The sequence below is a fragment of the Chinchilla lanigera genome, unplaced genomic scaffold, assembly GCF_000276665.1.
Source record: "Chinchilla lanigera isolate Chin_1 unplaced genomic scaffold, ChiLan1.0 scaffold00113, whole genome shotgun sequence".
NCBI classification, from domain to species: Eukaryota; Metazoa; Chordata; class Mammalia; order Rodentia; family Chinchillidae; genus Chinchilla; species Chinchilla lanigera.
In genome coordinates, this window is record NW_004955514.1 from 3105437 (window position 1) to 3126826 (window position 21390).

Genomic DNA, 21390 nt, shown 5'->3' on the forward strand with positions numbered 1-21390 from the left:
TGCCTGTCCCCCAGGGAGCTTTCTCAGGCCTCCAGCAAACCCTTTCCCAGTCAAGCACCACCTCTCTGGCCCCAGCAAGGCTGAACAGGGGTTCGCCGGTGAGGGGAAGCCCAGGCCCTGTGGGGGCAGGACTGAGGCTGCCTTGGGGCAGAGGGCACACTCCTGCAGGCTCTGTGCCCACAGCCAATGCACACCATACCTCCTTCCCCCAGAGGGAAACAGAGGCCCAGGGAGGGGCTCTCGAGGCTGTGTAGCCCCAGGTCTGAGGGTGTCCAGCCCTGGATCCCTGAGGATTCCCAGCGCCACCCTGCTGAAGACACCAGTCCTCTGGGGCACCCTGGGGCAAGGATCGCAGGAGGAGGAGAGGGTGCTCACCAGAACACATGGTCTTTGGTCACTTGTTCCTGCAGAAGCGTCCACTTCTTCCCCAGGTCAGACGATACGTAGAGCTTCAGGGCGGAAAAACAGAACGGAAGTGGTTATGACGTCTTGAGTGAGCACTGCTGAGACGGAAGCCTCCTGCTGTGACCGGGCAAGAGGCCCTCGGTCTTGCCCCACAGACACAGACTGTGCACTCTGGAACAGACCAGCCCTCAGGGCCGGTGTTGAGGAAGGGGCCCCACGCACAGCAGCCTGGCCCCGGAGGTCAGCTGGCAGGGCAAGGGCCACTAGGGTGAAATCTAGGGAAGCACCCCAGAGGAGGTGTGCTGGAGCCTGGAGCCAGGAAGGACTGTGCAATACCCACGTGAGAGCAGAGGGAGGGAGTGGGAGGGGGCCGCAGTGCATGTGCCGGGCCTCCTCGAGGTCCTGCTGAATGCCACACTCCGGGGCCCACCCTGGGGGCCCCTTGCTCCCGTCTCCTTCCAATGCCCCATGCTGGCGCCCCCCTCAGGGCCTGAATGTCTGCCCTCCCTGAGCAAGGAGCCCTGAGCCCGTGCGTGTGTGAGTGTGTGTGTGAGTGTGTGTGTGTGTGTGTGTGTGGGTGTGTGTGTGTGTGTGTGTGTGTGTGTGTGTGTGGTATTAATAGGTCAGATCCAGCACAGTGACAGGTCCAGAGAGACCGCAGAAGAAAGACAAAGGTTTGTCCTGGGTCCTCAGCACTCTCCATTTTGCACCAGACCCTGGGCGTGATGCAGTGTCCCTGCTTGAAACCCCAGCTGAGGTGAGAAGAGACGAGGTACTCGGGAGCCGTGGTCCATGGGGACCCCAGCTCACCCCAGCTGCATGGTGGGGGCTGAAGCCAGGGGAGGTGGTTTGGGACCAGCTGGAGGCACAGAGGAGTGACAGGAGAAAGGGGCAGCGAGCGAGAGGCCTGCTGGGCGGGCCCCAGAGGCGTGGGCGGCAGGGAGGTGTCCCGGGGGCTGTGCCCGGGTCCTGGGAAGGAGCGGAAGCTGGTCTCCTGCACATGCTGGTGCTCTGCCAGGATGTCTTACACCAGAGTGACCTTTGGAGATGACTAGGGGAGCTGCTGGGTCCACAGGGTGAGCCCGGAATCGGCTCCCTCCCCGTGCTTAGCTGGGCATGAGGCCCCTCCTCTGCTGGTGACACAGTGTGAGAGGGACCTGCAATGTCCTAAGGGGCCAGCTCTGAGGGTGTGCCTGGGGCAGTGGGCAGGAAGGAGACCCCTCTGTGCCACCCCAACCCCACTGGGCAGGGGACCCAATTGCTCCATGTTTCCATGGAAACCGATGGTGGCTTCGAGGCGCAGCACTCCAAAATAAAATACAGCGCCTTGGGAACAGAACAGAGAGGACATCAGAAGTGGTGGGTAACCCATTCCTTCCCTCTCTTCTCTGAAACAGGCGGGGAAACCCAGGGAGCGCCTTCCAATCAGAATTCCACACAGGGTCCCCAAGAAGACTCTGAACCTAGGGCCTGGCTGAGCCTCTGTGTCTGTCTGTGAGACCCCGTCACCTCCCAGGACCCTCTGCCAGGGCCCACACTTCCTTCAGGCCTGGCACGAAGACACACAGGTGCCCTGCTCCGGCGGTCGCAGCAAGCTCACACGGAACCCCTTGCCGTGCTTGCTCTCATCCCTCTGAACTGCCACGGGGAGGGACAGGCACAGCCTTCCCCTGAGCTCTTGTGCACCGCCCTGCCTGCTCCACAGCCTGGTGCCTCCACAACACTGTCCCCAGGGGCAGCACCAGGTCCTGGAGCCCAAGAGAAGCCTGGCGCTAAGCATCATGGGATGCTGCAGAGGCCCGAGGGTCCTGATGGTGGGGGCTGTGCCTCAGCCACATGGGTGCCCAGCCTCGCAGTCCCCTTCCCACCTGCTCCTTCTCCTCCAGCCCTCCCAGTGCCTTGGTGGCAACCCCAGGTGACGTCCCTCTGCACGAGGGCCCCAGGCCCTGGTAGGACATGAGAGCTGCTGGCAGCAGGTCGGCCCGGGGAAGCAGGAGGTGCCCAGGGGCTGGGCACGTGGGCCTGTGCCTCAGACACCTGGAGGGCCACAGCTGTGGTTTCACTGTGGTCGCAAAAGTTCAGGGGTTGGAGATTTCGTCCTCAAATTTGTTAGGGGGCTTAGGGGCCTCTGCGGGGTGACAGGGGTCAGACCAGGTCAGGAGGGGCCCCCAGGGTGGCACCGGTGGGTTTAGGAGAGGAGGAGAGATCCGAGCAGGTAGACAGCCCTGTCTCCCGTGGGAGCCCCGCGCCAGGTTACGATGGAGTTTGAGGCTTTGCCAGATACCCAGCGGGGGCCAGGGCCAAGCACATGGACCCCCCAGCCAATAAACCTTGGCTCTTTATGATCACCCAGCCTCCCGGCCTAAGACAGCTGGCTTCACCGGCAGACTGGGGCCTGGCCTCATCTCCCAAGTGGGGGGCAGGACCTCTGTCCCTGTTTGGGGACACAGTGGGGAGAGCAGAGGTCACTGCTGGAGGAAGTCCTGGCTGCTCTCTCTCCAAAATGGCCTGAACAGGCCCCAGACAGCAGCGTCAGGAAGGCAGGGCCCTGGCCAGCCGGGGTGTGGGGGAGGGGCAGCCCTTGCTCTTAGCAGTTCCCCGCTCACCCTGCTGCCCTTCACTTCCTCCTCCTCCTCCTCCTCCTCCTCCTCTTCCTCCTCCTCCTCTTCCTCCTCCTCCTCCTCCTCTTCCTCCTCCTCCTTCTCCTCCTCCTCCCTCTCCTCCTCCTCCTCCTCCTCCTTCTCCTCCTCCTTCCTGTCTATTCTACAAATGGCTTCCCTCCCTCTTACCCTCCCACTGAGCCATCCTACCATAGCTGGGAGGGGCCTGCCCTCTGCTCTACCCGCCCACCCCTGCAGCCACCGCTGCTGTGTCAGGCAGGAATCAGCTTAGGGTTCGCAGACATCAGAAATACTGACCCTGCTGAACTTGCTCTCTGCCACTGCACAGGCAGCAGGAAGGAACCGCCTGCTTCCACGAACGGGCTTTGACTTCTCGCTTCTCTGCACACTTCAGCACCACTGACCTACTGGCCTCGCACCGGAGCCGAGCGGCTCCCTGGCTGCTGGCCGGTGCACCTGGCGTGTTTTCTGAATGAATGAGAACCTCTTGACTGCAGGGCAGGCTCGGTGAGCTTGTTCTGTAAGGGTCAGAGGATAAGTGCCCTGGTTCTACAGGCAACCACTCACTCTGCCCGTGGCGCAAGGAGGCAGCCAGAGACCACACACAGGCATGTGGGCATGCCGTGTGCCAATAAAACTTTATTTACAAAAACAGGCAGCAGGCCATTGTGTGTGACACCTGCTCTGGGGTACATGAGAAGAAACTCACACCTGTACTATTCAAAAGGACAGGACGTGAGCCTCACGAGGTCAAGGATCATACATGCTGTGTCCACCACGCGGACCAGCCCAGCCGGAGGACGGTGCTTGGAAAATGCCCCCGGCAGGCAGTGATTCTGAGCTCAGAAGTTCCGTTTGGCCCTCAATGGGAGCACCTGGCCACAGCTGTGGCGTTTTACGCAGCCAGATGCTGAGCTAAGCACATCAGATGCTGCTTCACTTGACACACAGGTGTGCAAATTGTCATGCACATGCACACTCACAAGCCACCCATAAGACAAGCAATTTTCCCTCCCTACAGATGAAAGAACTGAGGCACGGAGAGGGACGTGAGTTGCTCCCAGGCACACAGTGCCGGGTCACAGCGGAATTCCTCCCACACAAACCTGCAGTCAGCCCTAGGTTAGCGGCTGAGGAGTCCTCTGGGAATAACAGCTGGTCACCTGTAGCCCTTTCTGTGGGTCATCTGGTGACCCCATCTGGTGAGGCCCCTTCTGCCTCATGTCTTAGTTTACCCACCCAGAAATTGGGAGAGCACTGCACAACCACAGCCAACCAGGGAATAAAACAGCAGCTGCGGCATCAGTTTCAGAAGATTGGTGACAAAGCCTCCCCATTAACGGATGGCATTGTCTTTGTCATCACTGGTGTACTAGCGTTTGGGACGCCTGTCCCCAGACTTTATGGAGCCTTTCCAGTGTAGTCTCACGGGAGGCGATTTTACTACTCACCATCAACTGTTGCAGAAATAGAACATTTCTGCTTAATAAGTGACAAACATGAACAAATAAACAAGAGTAAACATAGCAGGGAGACCCCCGTCTGTCACTGCTGCTGAAACCCACACAGGGACGTCTAGCAGGAGGGGTATGGCTCCGAAAGCACCAGAGGGAGAGTGCTCAGAGTGCGCACCCTGATAGAAAGGTGGTGGGGGGAAGAGGCCAGGTCAAGCAGCAGGGGGGGCCAGAGGAAAGGGGCACACAGGAGTGCATGGCAGGGTGCAGCTCAGGGGTGCCCAGGGCTGCAGTTCTTCCTAGGCAACAAGGTGGCACCTGGGTGCAGGTGGAGGTACTTGTCACACTCCCTGCTTGCTCAGGGCACCATGTCCAGGCTGGGAAACTCAGACTACTTGGACTCCCTTGCAGCTAGATTCCTGCTCAGAGGGTTGCACTCAGAAGTTCAGGAAGGCCAAAGTGAGCCAAGGCATTCTCCTGCCTCTTGGGGTATTTCTAGTGGCCAGCAGGTCATGGGCATCTGTTCCAGCTCAAGGGTGTGGAGAGGAGGGGCCTTGTGGGGAGGCAACAGCTGGACTCTGCATCCCAGCACCCCTAACCAGGCCAAGGGGACTGTAGCAGTAGCAGCTTCAGCTGCCTAGATCCTGCCCTAGCCACATGTCCTTGACCTTGGTAGGCTCAGTGGGCTCCTGGTGTTCACTGTCCTGGTGGGCAGAGCTGGACACTCCCTGTGGGCGAGGCTAGCTGGCTCTGAGAGATGTCCTTGGGGGCCCAGTTCTACTAACAATGTAGAAAGTGCCAGATCCTGCCCGCCAAGTCCCTTTTCTGTGGAAATATCCATTTGCCCTGGAGGATGCGAATGGTCAGAGCCAGAATGAACACAGCCTGAAGCTGAAGGTTCTTGCTCACAAAATTGTTCTGTTCCTCGGGAGAAGTCTTGTCTCTTCTTGGTCCTGCAGCCTGAGGTCAGAGGGCTATAAACATGGTACTGACACTTAGAGTCTTGCTAGCAGCTCATGTACCAGCCAGTATTCACACCACCCAATGTGAGGTCTGTGCCTCTGAGCCCAAATTTTGGGGACCCTTTCCTTTGCCACATCCCATACCTGTTGCCATGATGGCAGCACTGACCTTTCCTTTGGCATGGATACATGCTGTATGAGGGGCGCAGGACTGTGGGCTTCCCTTTTCCTTTCTTTCCCTGTGTGATCACCTTTATTGCTCTGCAGTTGTATTAGACAATGATACATTGTGACCAATTTTTTAGGCCCCTAGTCAAGCATGCTTCTTCCAGGAAGTCCTCTCTGATTGCTCCCTCCCCTGTTTCCCAGGCTCTGATCAATTTCTCACAGGGAAGCAGAAGAGACTCTTGATGGAGAGTAGAGCACAACAGAGCACGGTGAAGTAGGATAGCAAGTCTCACTGTTTTAGAAGTGGCACCCACAGCTCTGCCAGCAAGCAGAGCACAGAGCAAACAGGCTGGTGGGTGCTGCGTCTGCTCTTCGAGTGGGCTGGCATGATGAGCAACCGCCAGGTTTCACAGCTCCATGTCCCAGGGCACCCTGGAGTTTGCTCATCCTTGGAAGGAAAGGGCATTGGGTTGTCACACGCAGGGAGCCTTCCAGACTTCAGATTAAGGGGTCAGAACGCCCCAAATTGTGCTGGCACAGACAGGGGGAACTGCGAGGAGGCCATGGGCAGCCAGAGGCTGGGCAGAAGGTCTCTGCTGAGCTCGGCAGGTATCAGGGAGGAAGAGGCGGAGGGCGAGAGGGGAGGCTCCGATCTTTGAGTCTGCAGATCCTGGTGAGTGGCATGGATGACATCCTGTTGACTCTGGGTACGGTGTGTGACTCTCTTGGGTCAATGTCATGTGCGTGCAGGTCAAGGCTGACAAGCTAAAGCTGCTGTCCCCAGAGCCTTGGCCCTGCCATGGAATAGTGTATTCCCCGGGCGAGAGTCACAGGTCTGCAGCCCACTCACCAGGAGCCACCTCTGGCCAATCTAGCCCTGCCCTGAAGACCAAGGATGCCACCCAGGACGTATTGCCCCAGCCGGTGGTTCTGAGGCTGTGTTACTTAGTACATTGCAGCAGACACTGCCTAATACACCAGATTTGCTGGAGCCCAGAGCTGGCGTTGTTCCACCCAGCTTCTTGGGAATTAGAGAGCTCTGAAAAACTGAAGTTCTCCCCAAATTAAAGCCCTGCTGTCATTCTTATTAATTCCCCCAAATTGCTCTTTCCTTTTATAACCACAACTAAGCCTTTTTTCTCCCCTTTTCCTCTCCTTGTAGACACAGAAAAGAACCAAGAAAAATAACTAAGATTTCAGCTCCATTAATTTTTCAGGGCACCATAAATTAAAGAGCAATTGCGATGCAGTCAATTTCTGCAGGAAAATAAGTCTCCATGATTGTGCTTTGGTCTAATTACATGGAAAGCTAAGTAGTGCTATTAATACCCAGCAGCACACGCTGTCCCCAGGGAGGTGGCTGGAGTGGAGGGCCAGCCCAGAAGGCCAGGGGCAGCAGAGACCCTGGCAGCAGGCAGACCTCAGCAGGGGGGCCGGGTCCTGTCAGCAGCCAGGATCCGGACCAGGCAGGGGTCTCCCTCTGGAGGCCTCTGACCTGGCTGATCACATTGTCATCTATCCACTCATTCATTAATTTAGCCAGCCACCATCCATCCATTCAGTTACCCACCCACCTCCCACCTATGCATCGTCTATCCATATACCTGCCTGCCCCAACCCCACACCTGCACCCGTCTTCACTGCCATCTACCACAATACCCACCTGTGCATGCATCCATCTATCCATTTACTCCTCAGCCCTAGCCCTTGAGTCTGGACATCCATCCATCCATCCATCTATCCATCCATCCATCTGTCCATCCACCCATATATCATCCATCCATCCATCTATCTATATATCCGTCCTTCTGTCTGTCCACCCATCCAGCCAGCCACCCATCCATCTGTCTATCCAACCGTCCATCCCACCAGCCAGCCAGCCAGGCAGTTGAGATGAAATGGTGAAAAAGTCAGACACTGTCCCTGACCTAAAGGAGCTTAGCCCAGGTGTGTGTGTAGGGTGCAGATAATAACCAAACAGTAGCACAAATAAGGACAAGGACCCCAGAAGAGCAGGAGTGGGCCCAGGCTAACCTGGGGTTGCAAGAGGAAGGCTGTGGATCAGGTGGCTGCTGTTCGCCCCGCACACCCTGCTGGCCCACTGTACCCTGCTTGGGCCTGGGGACTGACCCAGTTGATGGTGTCCACAGACTCCCTCCCTCAGCCCATGCAGGGCGCCAACAAAAGACTAGATGGTGGATGAGGGGCTGGGATGTCTCCTGGTCCCTGACTATGCACCCACAATTTGGCAGGGGCCACGTTACCATCACCAAGGCCAGGCCTCCCCCTCATCCTTTTCCATGCTTCTGATTGAGCGTAGTGGAAGGGGCTGAAAATACCCACCCCCAAAGATCACTGGGTCAAATCCTTCGAACCTGGGATGGTTACCTTTCAGGATCTAAAGCTGGACTCTACGGACGGGTTAGTGAAACTGGGGAGACTATCTCTGAGGATTGCGGGGGTGGGGGCTGAAACACAACCCCATGAGTCCTTACAAAGTAGAGGGGCTGGGGCAAATTTCACACATGCGCCCACACGCACACACAGGCACACAGGTGTGCACAGCCCTCACCCCCCCCCGACATGCACACACAGTGGGCGTAGTGAAGACGGAGCAGAGGATCCAGGGATGCTGCCCCCAAGATGGTACAATGCAACCACAAGCCAAGGGATGCAGCCACCTTTGGAACCTGGGAGGGCAAGGACTATTTCTCCCCTGGAGCCTGAGGAGGCCCCCTGACTGCAGCCCAGGGATGTCAAATTCCAACTTCTGGCCTCTGGAACAGCGAGAGGATGCATTTATGGTGTGTAACGATGTCCCGGGGCTGCAAGAACTCAGGAAGGCCCTGTCCTCCAGCTCTGGCAACTCTTCCCGCCTCAGCTTTCAGCACCAGGCTTGGGCTCCCTCCCCACACACAGCCAGTGCTCTCCCACCTGCCACACTGTAGGGCCCTGGCCCGTGGGAAGGGGCCCGGATTCCTTTAGGGTGTAGGGGACACAGCTCGCAGCAGGGGCCGCTGACCTGTCCCTGGACGGTCCTCTCTCCTGGCGTCTGGGCAGAGGCAAGGCCTGGCAATGCTGGCAGGGGAGGTGGGCAATGCTCTGGAAGTGGAGGAAGCCCTTCCTTCCAACCAGGGTGAGAGAGGTGAGGATGAGACCCCACCCTCACCTATGACTTCCTGACCCAGTCTCCACCTGGCCTAGCTCCCACGCACTGCAGGACGGGCAACTCCAGATGTGACAGTGGTGGCACAGAGAAGATGACCTTTGGCCCAGTGCTCCCCAGCCCCAAAAGGCCGCCGCTGTGCCAGCCCAGGGTGCTGAGCCCCTCTGATGGGAAAGTCGGCTTCTGGGCTGACATCTGTCCGATCGGGCACTCACCCTGTGGGGCTGGGTGATCCCTGACCCCAGACGGCACAGCCCGTGCCCTCCTACCTTGCTCTCCTTGGTGTAGGCCAGGACCTTGTCCTCGTCCCTGGGGTGGAAGAGGAGGGTCTCCGCAAGGAAGGGGATGGGCTGCCTCTGGAAGCTGGCGCCCTCGTCGGTGCTCAGGAAGAGGCTCTGCTCGCGGTCGCTGAGCGAGGAGCTCACCAGGATGATCTGAAACACAGAGCAGGTGTGAGGCCGGCTGCAGGCGCCAGGGCCACCAGGGAAGGGTGCGCAGCCGAGACGCTGGCCGCCACACTTGGCCTGCTGCCCAGGGCTAACCACAGCCACCCCCTCACTCGTTCCTGGGGCCCCCAGTGTCCCACGCTGTTGAGACCGAGTCTTCCACCTTGACCCAAGGCCTGAGGTCTCATCTGTTTTGTCTGAAACAGGGGTTGGGGACCACTGAGCCCCCACGAGCAAAGCAGGACAAGGGTGGGCGGGCTGGGATGGTGGGGACAGGGGCCACCGAAGGCAGAGGACAGGATTCCGGGAGCGCAGGGGCTGGGGAGGGAGAGGAGTAGCGGCAGGAGGCAGGAGACTCAGCTCTGAAGGCTACAGCGGCCCTGGGCTGGACAGCGTTCCCAGAAAGACGAAGCTGCACCTCACCCACAGCTGGAAACGCGAGCTCATCTACAAATGGGGTCTTTGGCAATGTGGCCGAGGACCTTGGGATGAGACCCTCCTGAACTTGGGGTGGCCCTAAGTCCAGTGGCCAGGGTCCTCACGGAAAGACGGGAAAACAGAGACGGCAGCATAGGACAGTGGAGGGCGCACCCACAAGGCAGAGGGCCTGGGGTGACCGCCACACAGACGCCGGAGGATGCGATGTGGGGATGTCCCCTGAACCCCCACAGGAGCCACCACTGTCCACGTCTGGACACGTGGTGTATCCCGCCCCTGGGCTGTGAGGGAACCGGCTCCCCAGCCCCAGGTGCACTGTGTCAGGGCAGCCATAGGACACGCATGGCCGTGGGGGACCTCGCAGAGTGGGGAAGGAGGTGAGCAGGGTCACAGCATCACAGGGTCCAGGTGTAGGGGAGATGGCAAGGGCTGCACAGGACAGGGGTCGTGTGGGTGGCCATGGCCTCGCCCAGGCTAAGGCCCTGGTGGCCTGGTCAGACTGGGGACATCAGCACCTCTACCTGCAGTGTCAACACCACACATCCCTGCTGTGCATTCGCAGTGGCAGGTGTCCTCCCCGGAGGGCTGGCCGGGAACCCCGTTGCTGTGAAGCGGCCACAGGTGCTGCTCCCCACTGTGCACCGCCGGCTCGAGGCCGCCCCGGGGAAGTTGCAACGGGCCTGGCCTTGGAATGCCAGCCACACGTCAGGGTCAGGGACCCAAGCACTCACCCGGTGGCCTGGGCCCTTTCATTTGCCTCCACTTTAACTTCCTGCCTCCCTAGGCTGCCAGGGTTTCCCTGGCCTCAGAGAGAGGGCAGGAAGGGCTTTGGTGGCATGGAGAAGACCATTGTTGGAGTGCGACCCCTCATAGCCAGACAGTCAGAGAGGTGGGGTCAAATGAAAACATGGGCCCAGCGCAGGGCGTCCGCGTGCAGTGGGCCCAGCATCATTGGTCCCAGCCCCTGCCGTGTGGGTGGGGTTAGGTTAGGGATAGCAGTAAACCGCTGGCTTCTTCCTATCCCTCATTTCCACAGGGCCTCGGGACTGCCAGCTGTTAGGATAAGGCCACAACTGGGTCTCCCCGGCCCCATCCCTGCAGGGCCCAGTGCCCGGCACAGGCTGGGGCTCTCCACATTGGTTGAATGAGAGAACGAATGAATAAACAAATAAATGAATGAACAAATGAATAAATGAATGAATAAATGGGGACAGTGCTCTTGCAGCATAGGGGCTGGGCCCACACTCAGCCTAGACAGTGGCTCCACCAGCTGAGGTCACTTAGGGTTCGGTGCCTCAGTTTGTGTGTCAAACGGAGAGGATAACGTCACCCCCGCCCACTGTGCCTGACACAGAGTAAGCGTTCAGGAGCAGGACTATGCGCCCAGCTAGACTGTGCCCAAGGAACTCCGTAAGGGAATTCTCTCTGTGCTATTGTCTCTGCTTGCTAGGTGGGGACACTGAGGCACAGAGAGGGGAGGCAAATCACCAAGGTCACACAGCTGGTCCGGAGGGGCATGGTCCCTGGCCTGGAGCCTGTGGGTGTGAGGCACGGGGCTGTCTGGGCTGAGAGTGACTGCGGCCTTCGATAGTGTGGACACTGCCTGCTGTGGCCTCCCGTGCATGGCACACCCCAGAGGGCAAGTCGCCCCGGAGCCTGCAAGTGAGCGGCTGACCGTCCGTTTCCTCTTCCAGGGAACTGGGGCCGGAGGACACGGATGAGGCCTCCACTGAGACCAGCTCCTCCGGCAACTGTGCACCCTGCCATGGGGACAGACAGGGGTCCTCTCAGATGTCCTTCCTGGGCCCCAGGTTGTAGGGAGGTGTGCAGGAAGGGTGCATAACGGCAGGGAGCGGGGCACAAAATCATGAGTGCCACACGCTGCATTTTCCATGCATTTACACGGACAAAATGATAAGGCCATGTATTACGTCCTGCCCGGGGGTAAGTGTGTGTTATGGTTTGTGTCTGGATGTCCCCGCAAAGCCTCATTCAGTCATGGGGCAGGAGAGTTTAAGATTGATCTACGGTCCAATGCTGGGATTATGCACGTGAGTGCTACACTGCCCTGGGGCGGGGAGCCTGCATACAATGTAAGGGAGGGAAAGAGGCTGCTCTCTCTCCTCCCTTTTGCTCTTGTTGCTTTTGCTGTCCTCTGCCGCCATGAACTGTGCCACCCTGCCTTGGAGCCAGCCAAGTATGGACTGAAACCTCCACACACTGTGAACTAAATAAACCTTCCCTTGCTTAATTCTGGGTGTCAGGTATTTTGTCCCAGCAATGAGAGAAAAGTAACTAAGACAGTGAGCAAGTAAGAAAGTGTAATTTTGGCCTTAGCCCTTCTGTGGTACATAGTTCAGCAGCACAGCACCTGCCCAGCAAGTGTGTGTTCAATTCCCAGTACCAAAAAAAAAAAAAAAAGAAAAAAAGAAAGAAAGAAAATGCACAGAAACAGGAGTAGAAGGCAAGAGAATGACTGGTGGTAAGTGATGAAGCACAAGGGACTGAGTGACTGACTGACTGACTGACTGATTGATTGATTGACTGATTGATTGATTGATTGATTGATTGCAGTACTGAGGTTCTACACATGCTAGGCAAAAGCTCTACCACTGAGCTACATCCTTAGCCATTCTTTCACTCACTCATTCATTCATTGCTTGAGGTAGGGTCTCGCTAAGTTGCCCAGTCTGGCCTTGAACTTGCCATCTTCCTCTTAGGTCTCCTGATTAACTGGGATTACAGGTGTGCACCTCTGCACCTGGCTATTTTTTTCAGTACATTTTTCTGTTTTAGAGGGATTTCTTATTTACAGAAAAAACACAAAGACAGCACAGAATTCTTCACTATCTTTCACCCAGTACCATTACTAATTGGTGACATTACTAAGGTACATTTGTCCCAAGTAGGGCACCAGCACTGGTACATTAGTAGCATCCAGACCAGTGACGGCGAACCTTTCAGAGTGTTCAAGAGCCCTCAGCAGCACGAGTGTCACAGGTTTGCCACGGCTGGTATAAACAGTGGGTGTCCAACATTTTGGCTGGCCTGGGCTGAGGGAAGAGGAGTCGTTTGGGGCCGCATATAAAATATGTAATCTAGTTAATGTCTAAAGCAACAAGGCTTCCTTTTGGACATTTTAACTTATTATTTTAAGAAATAACACCAAAGCCCAAGTTTAGGAAAACTCACCTGACGATAATAAATGCCTGTGTTCACAGCCACACACCTGTGCGGGTGGGCGAAAATACTACGATCGCCACGCTGCACAAGCTGGTGTGAGGTGTGGTACACCCAAGTTTCAAGGACTGACTAGCAGGTACAGGAGGTGGATCAGCTCTGCACGACGCCTGCCCCTACCCAGGCACCCCTGTCACCTGTACAGGCTGTGCTCAAAAACCGTGCGGTGGAGTCTAAAAAATAGCGCTAGAAATCCCACAACAACGCTAAAGGCTTCCCGTCTTGTGGGGTGGCATTCCCAGCCATCCGGGTCACGTGCGGCCCACGGGATCCAAATGCCACGCTCTGGTCAGATTTCCACTGCTTGTCCCTTCCTGACCCAGCAGCGACCCAGCCAGGCCGCCCGGAGACACAGAGCCATTGCGCCTGTCTCCTCGGGCTCCGCCCGCCTGTGAGTCCTGGGCTTTCCTTGCTTGGGCACCCATGAGAATTCTGAGGGGCGCAAACTGATGCTTAGGGTGTCCCTCACTGGGGACTTGGGACGTGCTTCTTGGGGTGCGACTGGGCAGCAGGGGTGTCCCGGAGAAGGCCGTCCTCATCGCAGTGCATGGGGCACAGTGGTCACCAGGACTCGGCGCCAGGGGTGGCGCCCCGGTGGGGGACAGTCAGCGCTTGTCAGTGCTTCTCCACCCCCACACTGTCCGCTTTGGAGGGAAGTCACTATGCGCGCCCCACGCCTAAGGACCCGGGTTAGCACGGACTCCTTCAAGACGTAGCAGCTGTGTAAAGTATTTGAGACTCTCGCACATGGGATGTTTGTCTCTTATTTTCTACGCTGAGTTGTAATTCAATACTACTTTGTTTGTTATTCGTGAGACAGAGTCTAGCTATGTAGTTCAGGCTAGCCTGAAACTCGCAGCAATTCCCCTGCCTCAGCCTCCCAAGTGCTGACATTACAGGCAAGCACCCCCACATCCAGCTTCAATGTTATTTTGATATCGGGTTGCTCCGCTCATCCAGCTGTGGCTCTTGGGGCTCTTGCGGCTCGGCTGCTCAGCCCTGTGCCTCTCTGATGCGGGCCACTCTCCTTTCCTGAATGCCCTACGCTGTGCATGGACACCCAGGATAACAGGAAGGGGAACGGGTCACTTGCACGTCCTGCACGTGGCTCAGTCCACCCTTTTGCCCAGGGCACGTCCAGGGCCGGCACAGCCAGCCCCAGTGGGGCCATCACCTGGAGAGGTCCCAACGCCTCCCCTGACCACGTGATCCGGGTGACCTCCCTTGTAGCCCTGCCCCTGGCATAGCCCACTCTGGCCACGTGAACCCAGACTGTGTCTCCAGGTGGCCGAGACCATCTGCCTCCCTGCCCAGCTGGGCCTGAGCTCCCTGCTTGTGGAACACACAGCAGGACCAGGACACCCCAACCCTGTCACTTAGGGTTCAGAACCCAACTTTGGCCTTCCAAAACAACCTAACATCCACATGCAATAAAATTAAAATTTTTTGAGCGAATTCCAGGCTACTTCAACAAACCTGACCAGTTCCCATTTCTTTCTGGGCTCCCAGCTCCCTAGGGGCCCCTGCAGGCTTCACCTGCTTTCATGATGGGCACTCTTCGTCTTCTTCTCCGTTGAGGCTCTTGTGAAGGCTGCCTCCTCCAGGAAGCCCTCCTGGGTGCAGTCACCCCTTTCTCTCACTGCATCCGTGTGCAGAGCCCAGTGATCCACAGTGGCCTCATTCAGGGCTGCCTTCCCTGGCAGCCTGGCAGTGCCCAGGTCTTTGCAATGCCATGTTCCAGCCTGGCACAGATGTCACAACCCAATAAATGGGCTCTGGACACAGTCACCTCTCCGTCACAGCCCCGTGTCCGCTCCGCCCACACCCCAGGGGAGGCCTGGGGCTCTGCCAGGGTGACCCCAAGGCGAGAGGAGAAAGCCCTGACCAGGCTCCTGTCCATCTGCACAGGGCTATTTTTGGCCTCAGAGTTGGGAGCCTCAGCCGGGGCTCCCGCCGCCACCAAGGAAAGCGTTACTGGAGCAAAGAAAACAAATCAATTAGCGCTGCGCTGGGCGGGGGCTGGCAGATTGCTCTTCCAAATCGGGAAGCAGACGCTATTTTAAACGGGGTATTTTTATCGCTTCCCATTTGAGGGGAGACATCTGGTACCTGGGCTGGGTTCCGGGGGCCCTCGAGGTCGGTTGTTGGAAGTCGGAGGCAAAGGGCAGACCTGCCAAGGAGAGCTGTGATGGGCTTGGTCACCCTCCGGCCATTCCATGCGAGGCACGGGGCCCACAAGGGCGGGCGAGTTTGCCGGGCCCTGTGTACAACGGGCAGGTGAGGGTAGGTAAGTCACTCACAGTGCACCTGCCAACGAGGGGTGATTGTCCCCATTGCTCAGATGGGGAAGCTGAGGCTGGAGAAGCTGAGAACCTTGTGTGAGATCACAGTGCCAGGCTGGCTCCAACCTTCTCTCCCTACACAGTTCGTCTACGCCACCCAACAACATCATGGGCAAGGGTGTTACCGCAGCTGTCCGGAGGCGGCTCACAAACACCAGGGCTCGGGGGAAACTGACTTGAAGATTCTAGAAAGCAGCTGTCATGGCTTCCAGAAGCGGGGAGAGGGTTCTGCAGGAGTGCACGCAGTGTGCGTGGGTGGGCGGGTCTGCGGTGCCGGAGCGGGGCCCCAGTCCCCTTGGCTGGGCCACGAGGCCCATGACCCGGAGCCCCGTATGTCCCTCCCTGCAACCTGCATTGCTTCCCACTGGGCTTTTGCTGGGACCTGAGCGTCTGCATCCTACAGGGGCCAAGCAAGGTCCTCTGTCCCCTAGACGCCAGCGAGGGCCGCCCAAATCCACGTTCTGTTCCCAGGGTGAGGCTTTCATCTCCTCCAAAAGGTGGTGCCAGTGTCTCAGTCTGCCTGCTGCCATGCGCATCAAACCCCAGCTCAACACTGAGAGTTTAAAAAAATCACGAAAACAAACAGCGTCAGAACGATTTCTCGCCTCCGCCGGAGCCCTGGCTGTGCGCCATTCACATCCGTCCACAACTCTTCACCGGGGCCCTGGTTCCTTTGTCCCTCGCCAAATTCAGGCCCACAAGGCCTCGCGCCAGGCCCCAGGATCAGTGTCACCCAGAGTCACCTGTCCCTGGAATCCCACTTGCCTGATCTGTCCCCGGCCAGACAGACGTGCCCAGCTGTGGATGCAGAAGCTTGACGCTGACACGGGAGAGGCAGACAGTGGAGCAGACAGACATCCGCCACCACCCCCAGGTCTCAAATTAGAATCTGCCCAGTCCCACACGCGCCGCGTGATTCACAGTGAGCGAGAATTCTCCCCTAGCATTCAGCCCCTGCCCCCGACATGCCCTTCGGGGACGCTTTGCACGCTCTGTGGGCTCCCTGGTGTGACAGGAGAGTCACCCAGCGGTGATCATCTCTCGGGGTCACCCTGTGGGCACACAGCCTGCAACATGGCCTTGGACACCCCAGAGACTGGGGCCTGCTGGCGGTGCAGGGGTTAACCTGTGACACGTGCGGGCGACCTGGCCAGGGGCGGGCACAGTGTGTAGAGGAGAGGACAGGTGCCAGGGACACTGCAGAATCACACCTTAGTGGCCATGTGGGGACCCACAGTGCAGCACAGGGTCCCTCAGCTGTTGGCTCGGGCAGATGGGGGTGGCTACGCTGTCTGCAGAGGTGGGCGCACAGGACAGGTGGCAGGGAGGAGGTGATGCAGAGCTCACTAGGGTCACTGAGGTTTCTGAGGAACACGCAGAGGCAGGGTCTGGGACTTGGTCAGGGGCCGGGGCTCAACAAGGATTCTAGGCCAGAGGTGGCCTTTGGGGTCCCACGCAGACAGGTGGCCAGCGTCGTGAGGTGCACAGCACACTCTGGGAGGTCACGTGAGGCTGTTTTAAAGCGGGGGTCCAGGTGGATGGGGGCAGGGACTGTGGGAGCGGGCACGGCACGCCAGCTCTGCAGCCCACCTCCACCCTGTACCCCTCTCTGGCTGCACGGCGCCCCGGCTGTGCCCGCCTGAGCTCCCTCCTGGCTGCCGGCCCCGTTTGCTTCCGAGTCTGGCTGTCCAGGGCCCTCCCAGATGTGTGTGTCTCTTCCTCCTCTTGGGCAAACATTTTTAAAAACATTTGCTGTCGTGTTAACTTCAAATCAAACCACGGGGACTCAGCAAATCGCAGCCGTCCACATCTGCAGGGGACAACACGGCACCCACCACGCTGTGGAATGACAGTTCCAGCTCAGCGAAAAGGCCAGCACCTGTCTGCTGATTGCTGAAGGAAGACCTGGAACTACAGAAGGGCCACTCACCAACGTCACATGCCCGTCACAGTCCCCTTCATCCTCCAGGGCCGCTCCTGACAAGAAACCAGCACGGCCTTGGGCAGGTGACATCTTCCTCACCCTCACGCCCTGTCCTTCCGCCCGTCCCGGGTGCCCTGCCTTCCCACCCCTCCCTTTCCAGAGCTGTGCTCCCTCGCTCTGTGGGTCCCCACGGGCTGCAATGTCGGGGTGCACAGCTCCCATCTCTGGCGAACCTTCCTCACCCAGGAAGGCTGGTTCATTACACCGGCTCTGTGTGCAGTCACCTAGGCCCCAGGCCCTGCCCAAAACGCAGCAGCTGGAAGGTGCAGGTGCCTGAGGAGAAGCCTCAGGACCCTGCCAGCATCCTAGGCCCTGCCCCACGTTGTCGAGGGCAGTGGTGGCTGGCAGTGGCCGGAGGTTCCTGCCTCCTGGACTGGGACCTCGATACGGCTTTGCTGACCTTCACCGGCCTTCCCGTCCCCTAGACGAGAACGCTTTTGTCCTCCATGCCACTGTATGACTCCCAACACCCAGCGTGCTTTGTGCACCAGCCCCGAGGGAGTGATGGGTGGATGCACGAATTTTACTGAATCCAAGGAGCTGACTTCACACCCAGGCTTTGCTTCCAGCCGCTTCCTGCTGGGACCCTCGCGCCAGCTCACCCTGGTAATGGTCTGAGATTTCTCCTCCCCTGCACCTAGACCCAGGACATTCGCTACCCACACTGGGGCTCCTCCCCAACACGCCCGAAACGTGAGAACTTCCTCTCCCATGTAACCTTAACAACGAGGAAGTATGCCTAGGGCAGGGCTCAGGGGAGAGTGCTTCTAACATCTGTCTGCAAGATGACTCCTAAAGCACATGTGCGCCCGTCCTGCAAAACATGTTGGAAAGCAGGGCAGCGCCCCACCCTCATGGCTGTTAATTCACGAACTCCTCTCCCCCTCCTCCTCCTCTTCTTCCTCCTCCTCCTTCTCCTTTTTTATTTTCCTCCTCCTTTTTTGAGAGAGGATCTTATATAATTCAGGCTTCCCTTGAACTCACTGTGTAGCCCAGGTTGGCCTTGGACACATGGCACAAACACCCACGCTGGGTCACGCCAGTGATCCTCCTGCCTCAGCCTTCCGAGTGCTGGGTCTACATGTGTGCACTGGGCTTTGTGCAGGCTCATGGAGAGCTCGGCAGACCCTGACAGGGGCGGGTGGGTGACATTGCACGTCCACCCTGGAGCAGGGGCGTTCGCGGCCTGTCCCTCTCTGCCTTGCTAAGGGGACAGCTGAGAACTCACGGGGCAGACGCAGTGGTGGACAGCACGTGCTGACCCTTCCACGGGTCACAGGGGGCTGTCGGCCATCGAGACACGCAGGCGAGTGATAAGGTCAGACGGGCGTGGCCTGCTGATGGGGTCGAGTCAGACATAGGACACGTGTCCCTGTGTGCACCCCTATATGCACACACATCCACACACACAAACACACATGTGCAATACACATGTATCACTGGGGACACGTGTGCTTATGAACACAGGACAAAAACGTGCGAGCCAGGCCCAAGAGTGACAGCACTGTCAGCCTCGGGGTGAGGAGGCTGCGGGGACCTGGGACGAGGGAGCACGAACCTGTCAGTGGCTGTGTTACAACCCACACATAGCTTAGTTTCGTGAAAGAGCAACGTGCGTGTGAGCGAGCGCCCAAGCATGTACGTGAGCAGAACATCGTTAGAAATCAAGGTTTAGGTCTAGCTAGTCTAGGAACACGGCTGTTAGTACTTCCTGGTACCAGGCCTCAGGGCCTTCACACCGATCGACATCCCGACCCTTCTTTTTCTCTCTTTCTCTCTCTCTCTCTCGTTTTTCTTTCTTTTCTCCCTCCCTACCCTCCCTCTTTCTTTCATCCTTTTTTCTCCTTTCTTTCTCCCTCCTCCGCCCTCCCTCCTTCTCCTCTGTCTCTGTCTCTGTCTCTCTCAACACGGAGTCTTACTAAGTTGCTTGGGTTGTCTCAAACTCAAAATCCTGCTGCCTCCACCTCCCAGGGTGCTGGGATTACAGGTGTGCACCACCGTGCCCAGTGAGTTACTAATACTTTTAACCCATTATTTTTCCTTCCCTCTCTCTCCCCCTCCCTCTTTCCACCCCGCCACCCCTGCTCCGATGCCGTCCCAGGGGTGATGGCCCTGTCCAGGAGGGGGGAGCCCACGCCCTTTGAGCCTCACGTACAGTTTAGACGCCTGCCGTCACTGCCCTATGCCACACAGCTCCTGACCCACCGTCCTGGCCCTGGGTCACAGTGGCCTGCCTCTCCCAGTCGTATCCCCAGGTAGAGAGGCCACGCACTCCCTGACCCCCTTATTTTGCCTATCTCTTCCTGGAGGGGTGCAGTGAGCTATCCAGGGCCACACAGCTGTGTACTCGCCTGACATGGACACGGTGCTCCGCCTCTGCCGAGAGCCATCCTCTCGCTCTTCGAGGGGACTTGGGCGCAAAAGCATCCGGCATCATTTAGTCAAACATCTACTCAGACACAATTACGGACTTGACTGTCAGCAAAGGGCTGCTTCCAATTTAATTACTGGCCTGGCAGTGCTGAAATGCCAGGGAACCTCCCTGAGAACATTTGTGAATTGAACTGAGAGGCGAACCTTCTCCCTCTGGCCAGAAGGCCAGCTTGCAAATCTTGTAGCAGTGGATATCACGAAAGAGGGCAAATATAGAAATAACTCACCACCCAATATCCCACGGCCTCCATTTGTGAACTACCGCACCGCGGCTTCGTCACATGCAAGGCCGGCCCCCTCGCCGGCTATGATTATGATGAGCTCACCTCTGGGGGGCTGCACAGGCTCCCCGAGTTTAATTGTCTTTTGTTTGGCTGTCTGAAGACATTCCGCATTTGGTGCTAAAGAGCTTATTCGCAGGGGCGGGTGCGGAGGACGCTAATTCTCCAGAGTGCCTGTGTTTTGGAAGATTGTCTTTTATCAGAACGGTTGCATTAACTATGTACGATTAGATCAGCGCACAATTTGTTCATTTATCTGCCCCTAATTGAACAGCAGCAGTCGGGGGACCACATCTCGGTACCTTTGCATTTCTGCCTTTTTGGCTGAGGCTCCGCGGCCTCCTGAGTAAAGATGACAGCGCCGGAGCAGCAGGGGATCCCCTCAGCCTTACTCTCCAAATATTTGCCATCGGAGGCCGCCACGCCGCCTGAGCTCCAGGCAGAAGCCATTCCTTCCCTCCCCGGCCCCCGGGGTGAGTGAGTGGCACCTTGACTGTAGTCCTAGTCTACACAGAGTCCGGGCAAGCTGTGGATTTGGGGAGGGTGTGGTTCTAGAATCAAATCAGGGCAGAGCTCTGAGGCCCATGATTGCAATTTCCGCTCCTCAGAACAGGACACTAAGGTCCACGCGGGGTCCCCAGCCAGGTCTGTGGCCGGTGCCCACTCGGCACCCTGAAGCACTTTTCATTCTGTGGCGTGGCCCACCCGCAGCCCTGCTCATGGGAAGCACAGGCTGCATTCACAGAGCTCATGCTGGGCGCCAGGCCCTGGGCAGACGCCTTCTGGGCTGTGGTCAGACTCCCTCTGATGTCCACGGATGAAGCCACGTGGTCCCCAGGCTGTGTCACCACTGGAAGGTGGTGGACCTTTGGGGAGGGTAGTGGGAGGACGTCAGGTCCTCAGTCACTGTCTCTAAAAGGAACAGGGAGACCCTGGTCTCCCCTCTCCACCTTTGCCTCCGAGTGGTCAGGAGGTGAGCGCGCTGTCCCTGCCATGATACCCTGCATCCCAGAGCAGCGGGCCAAGAGCGTGGACTGGAAGCTCTGAACCTTCCCGACTGCACATCGACTCTCACGGGGACTTGTCACAGTGGCAGGACATTAACTCTGCACTACAGCGGGCAGTGACCACCCGTCACTCAAGAAGTAGGCGGCCCTGGAGCTAGGGTGAAAGTGGTCAGACTTAGCCACGCTGCCGAGATGGGGAGGCAAGCAGACCTCGCCCTCAGGAAACGAGTTCCCCTGTGCAGGGGAGAGGGTGGGAGGCTCTGACCTTGTGGCTTTGTTTCCTTGGCTTCTCAGAGCACACCCTGGCAAAGTCAGGCCGTGATGGACTCCAGGAGGCTTGGCCACTCCCGTGAGGGGTGTGGGGAGCCTCACTCCATCAGGGAGGGTCAGAGAGCCCACGGGGACGCAGGACCAGCGCCACTGGTGGCATGTGGCAAGCGGAC

General features: G+C 58.1%; 1 protein-coding gene across 1 annotated transcript in view; it reads right to left on the reverse strand.

Annotated features, from left to right (window-relative positions):
• The window catches only part of Sorcs2 (sortilin-related VPS10 domain containing receptor 2), a gene marked incomplete at its 5' end in the record, with an annotated part of 336999 nt that overhangs the window by 52310 nt on the left and 263299 nt on the right, over positions 1-21390 (reverse strand). Inside the window, 2 exon segments of the mRNA XM_005408856.2 lie at positions 376-449; positions 9046-9210. Coding sequence (XP_005408913.2) covers positions 376-449; positions 9046-9210 — 239 coding nt within the window.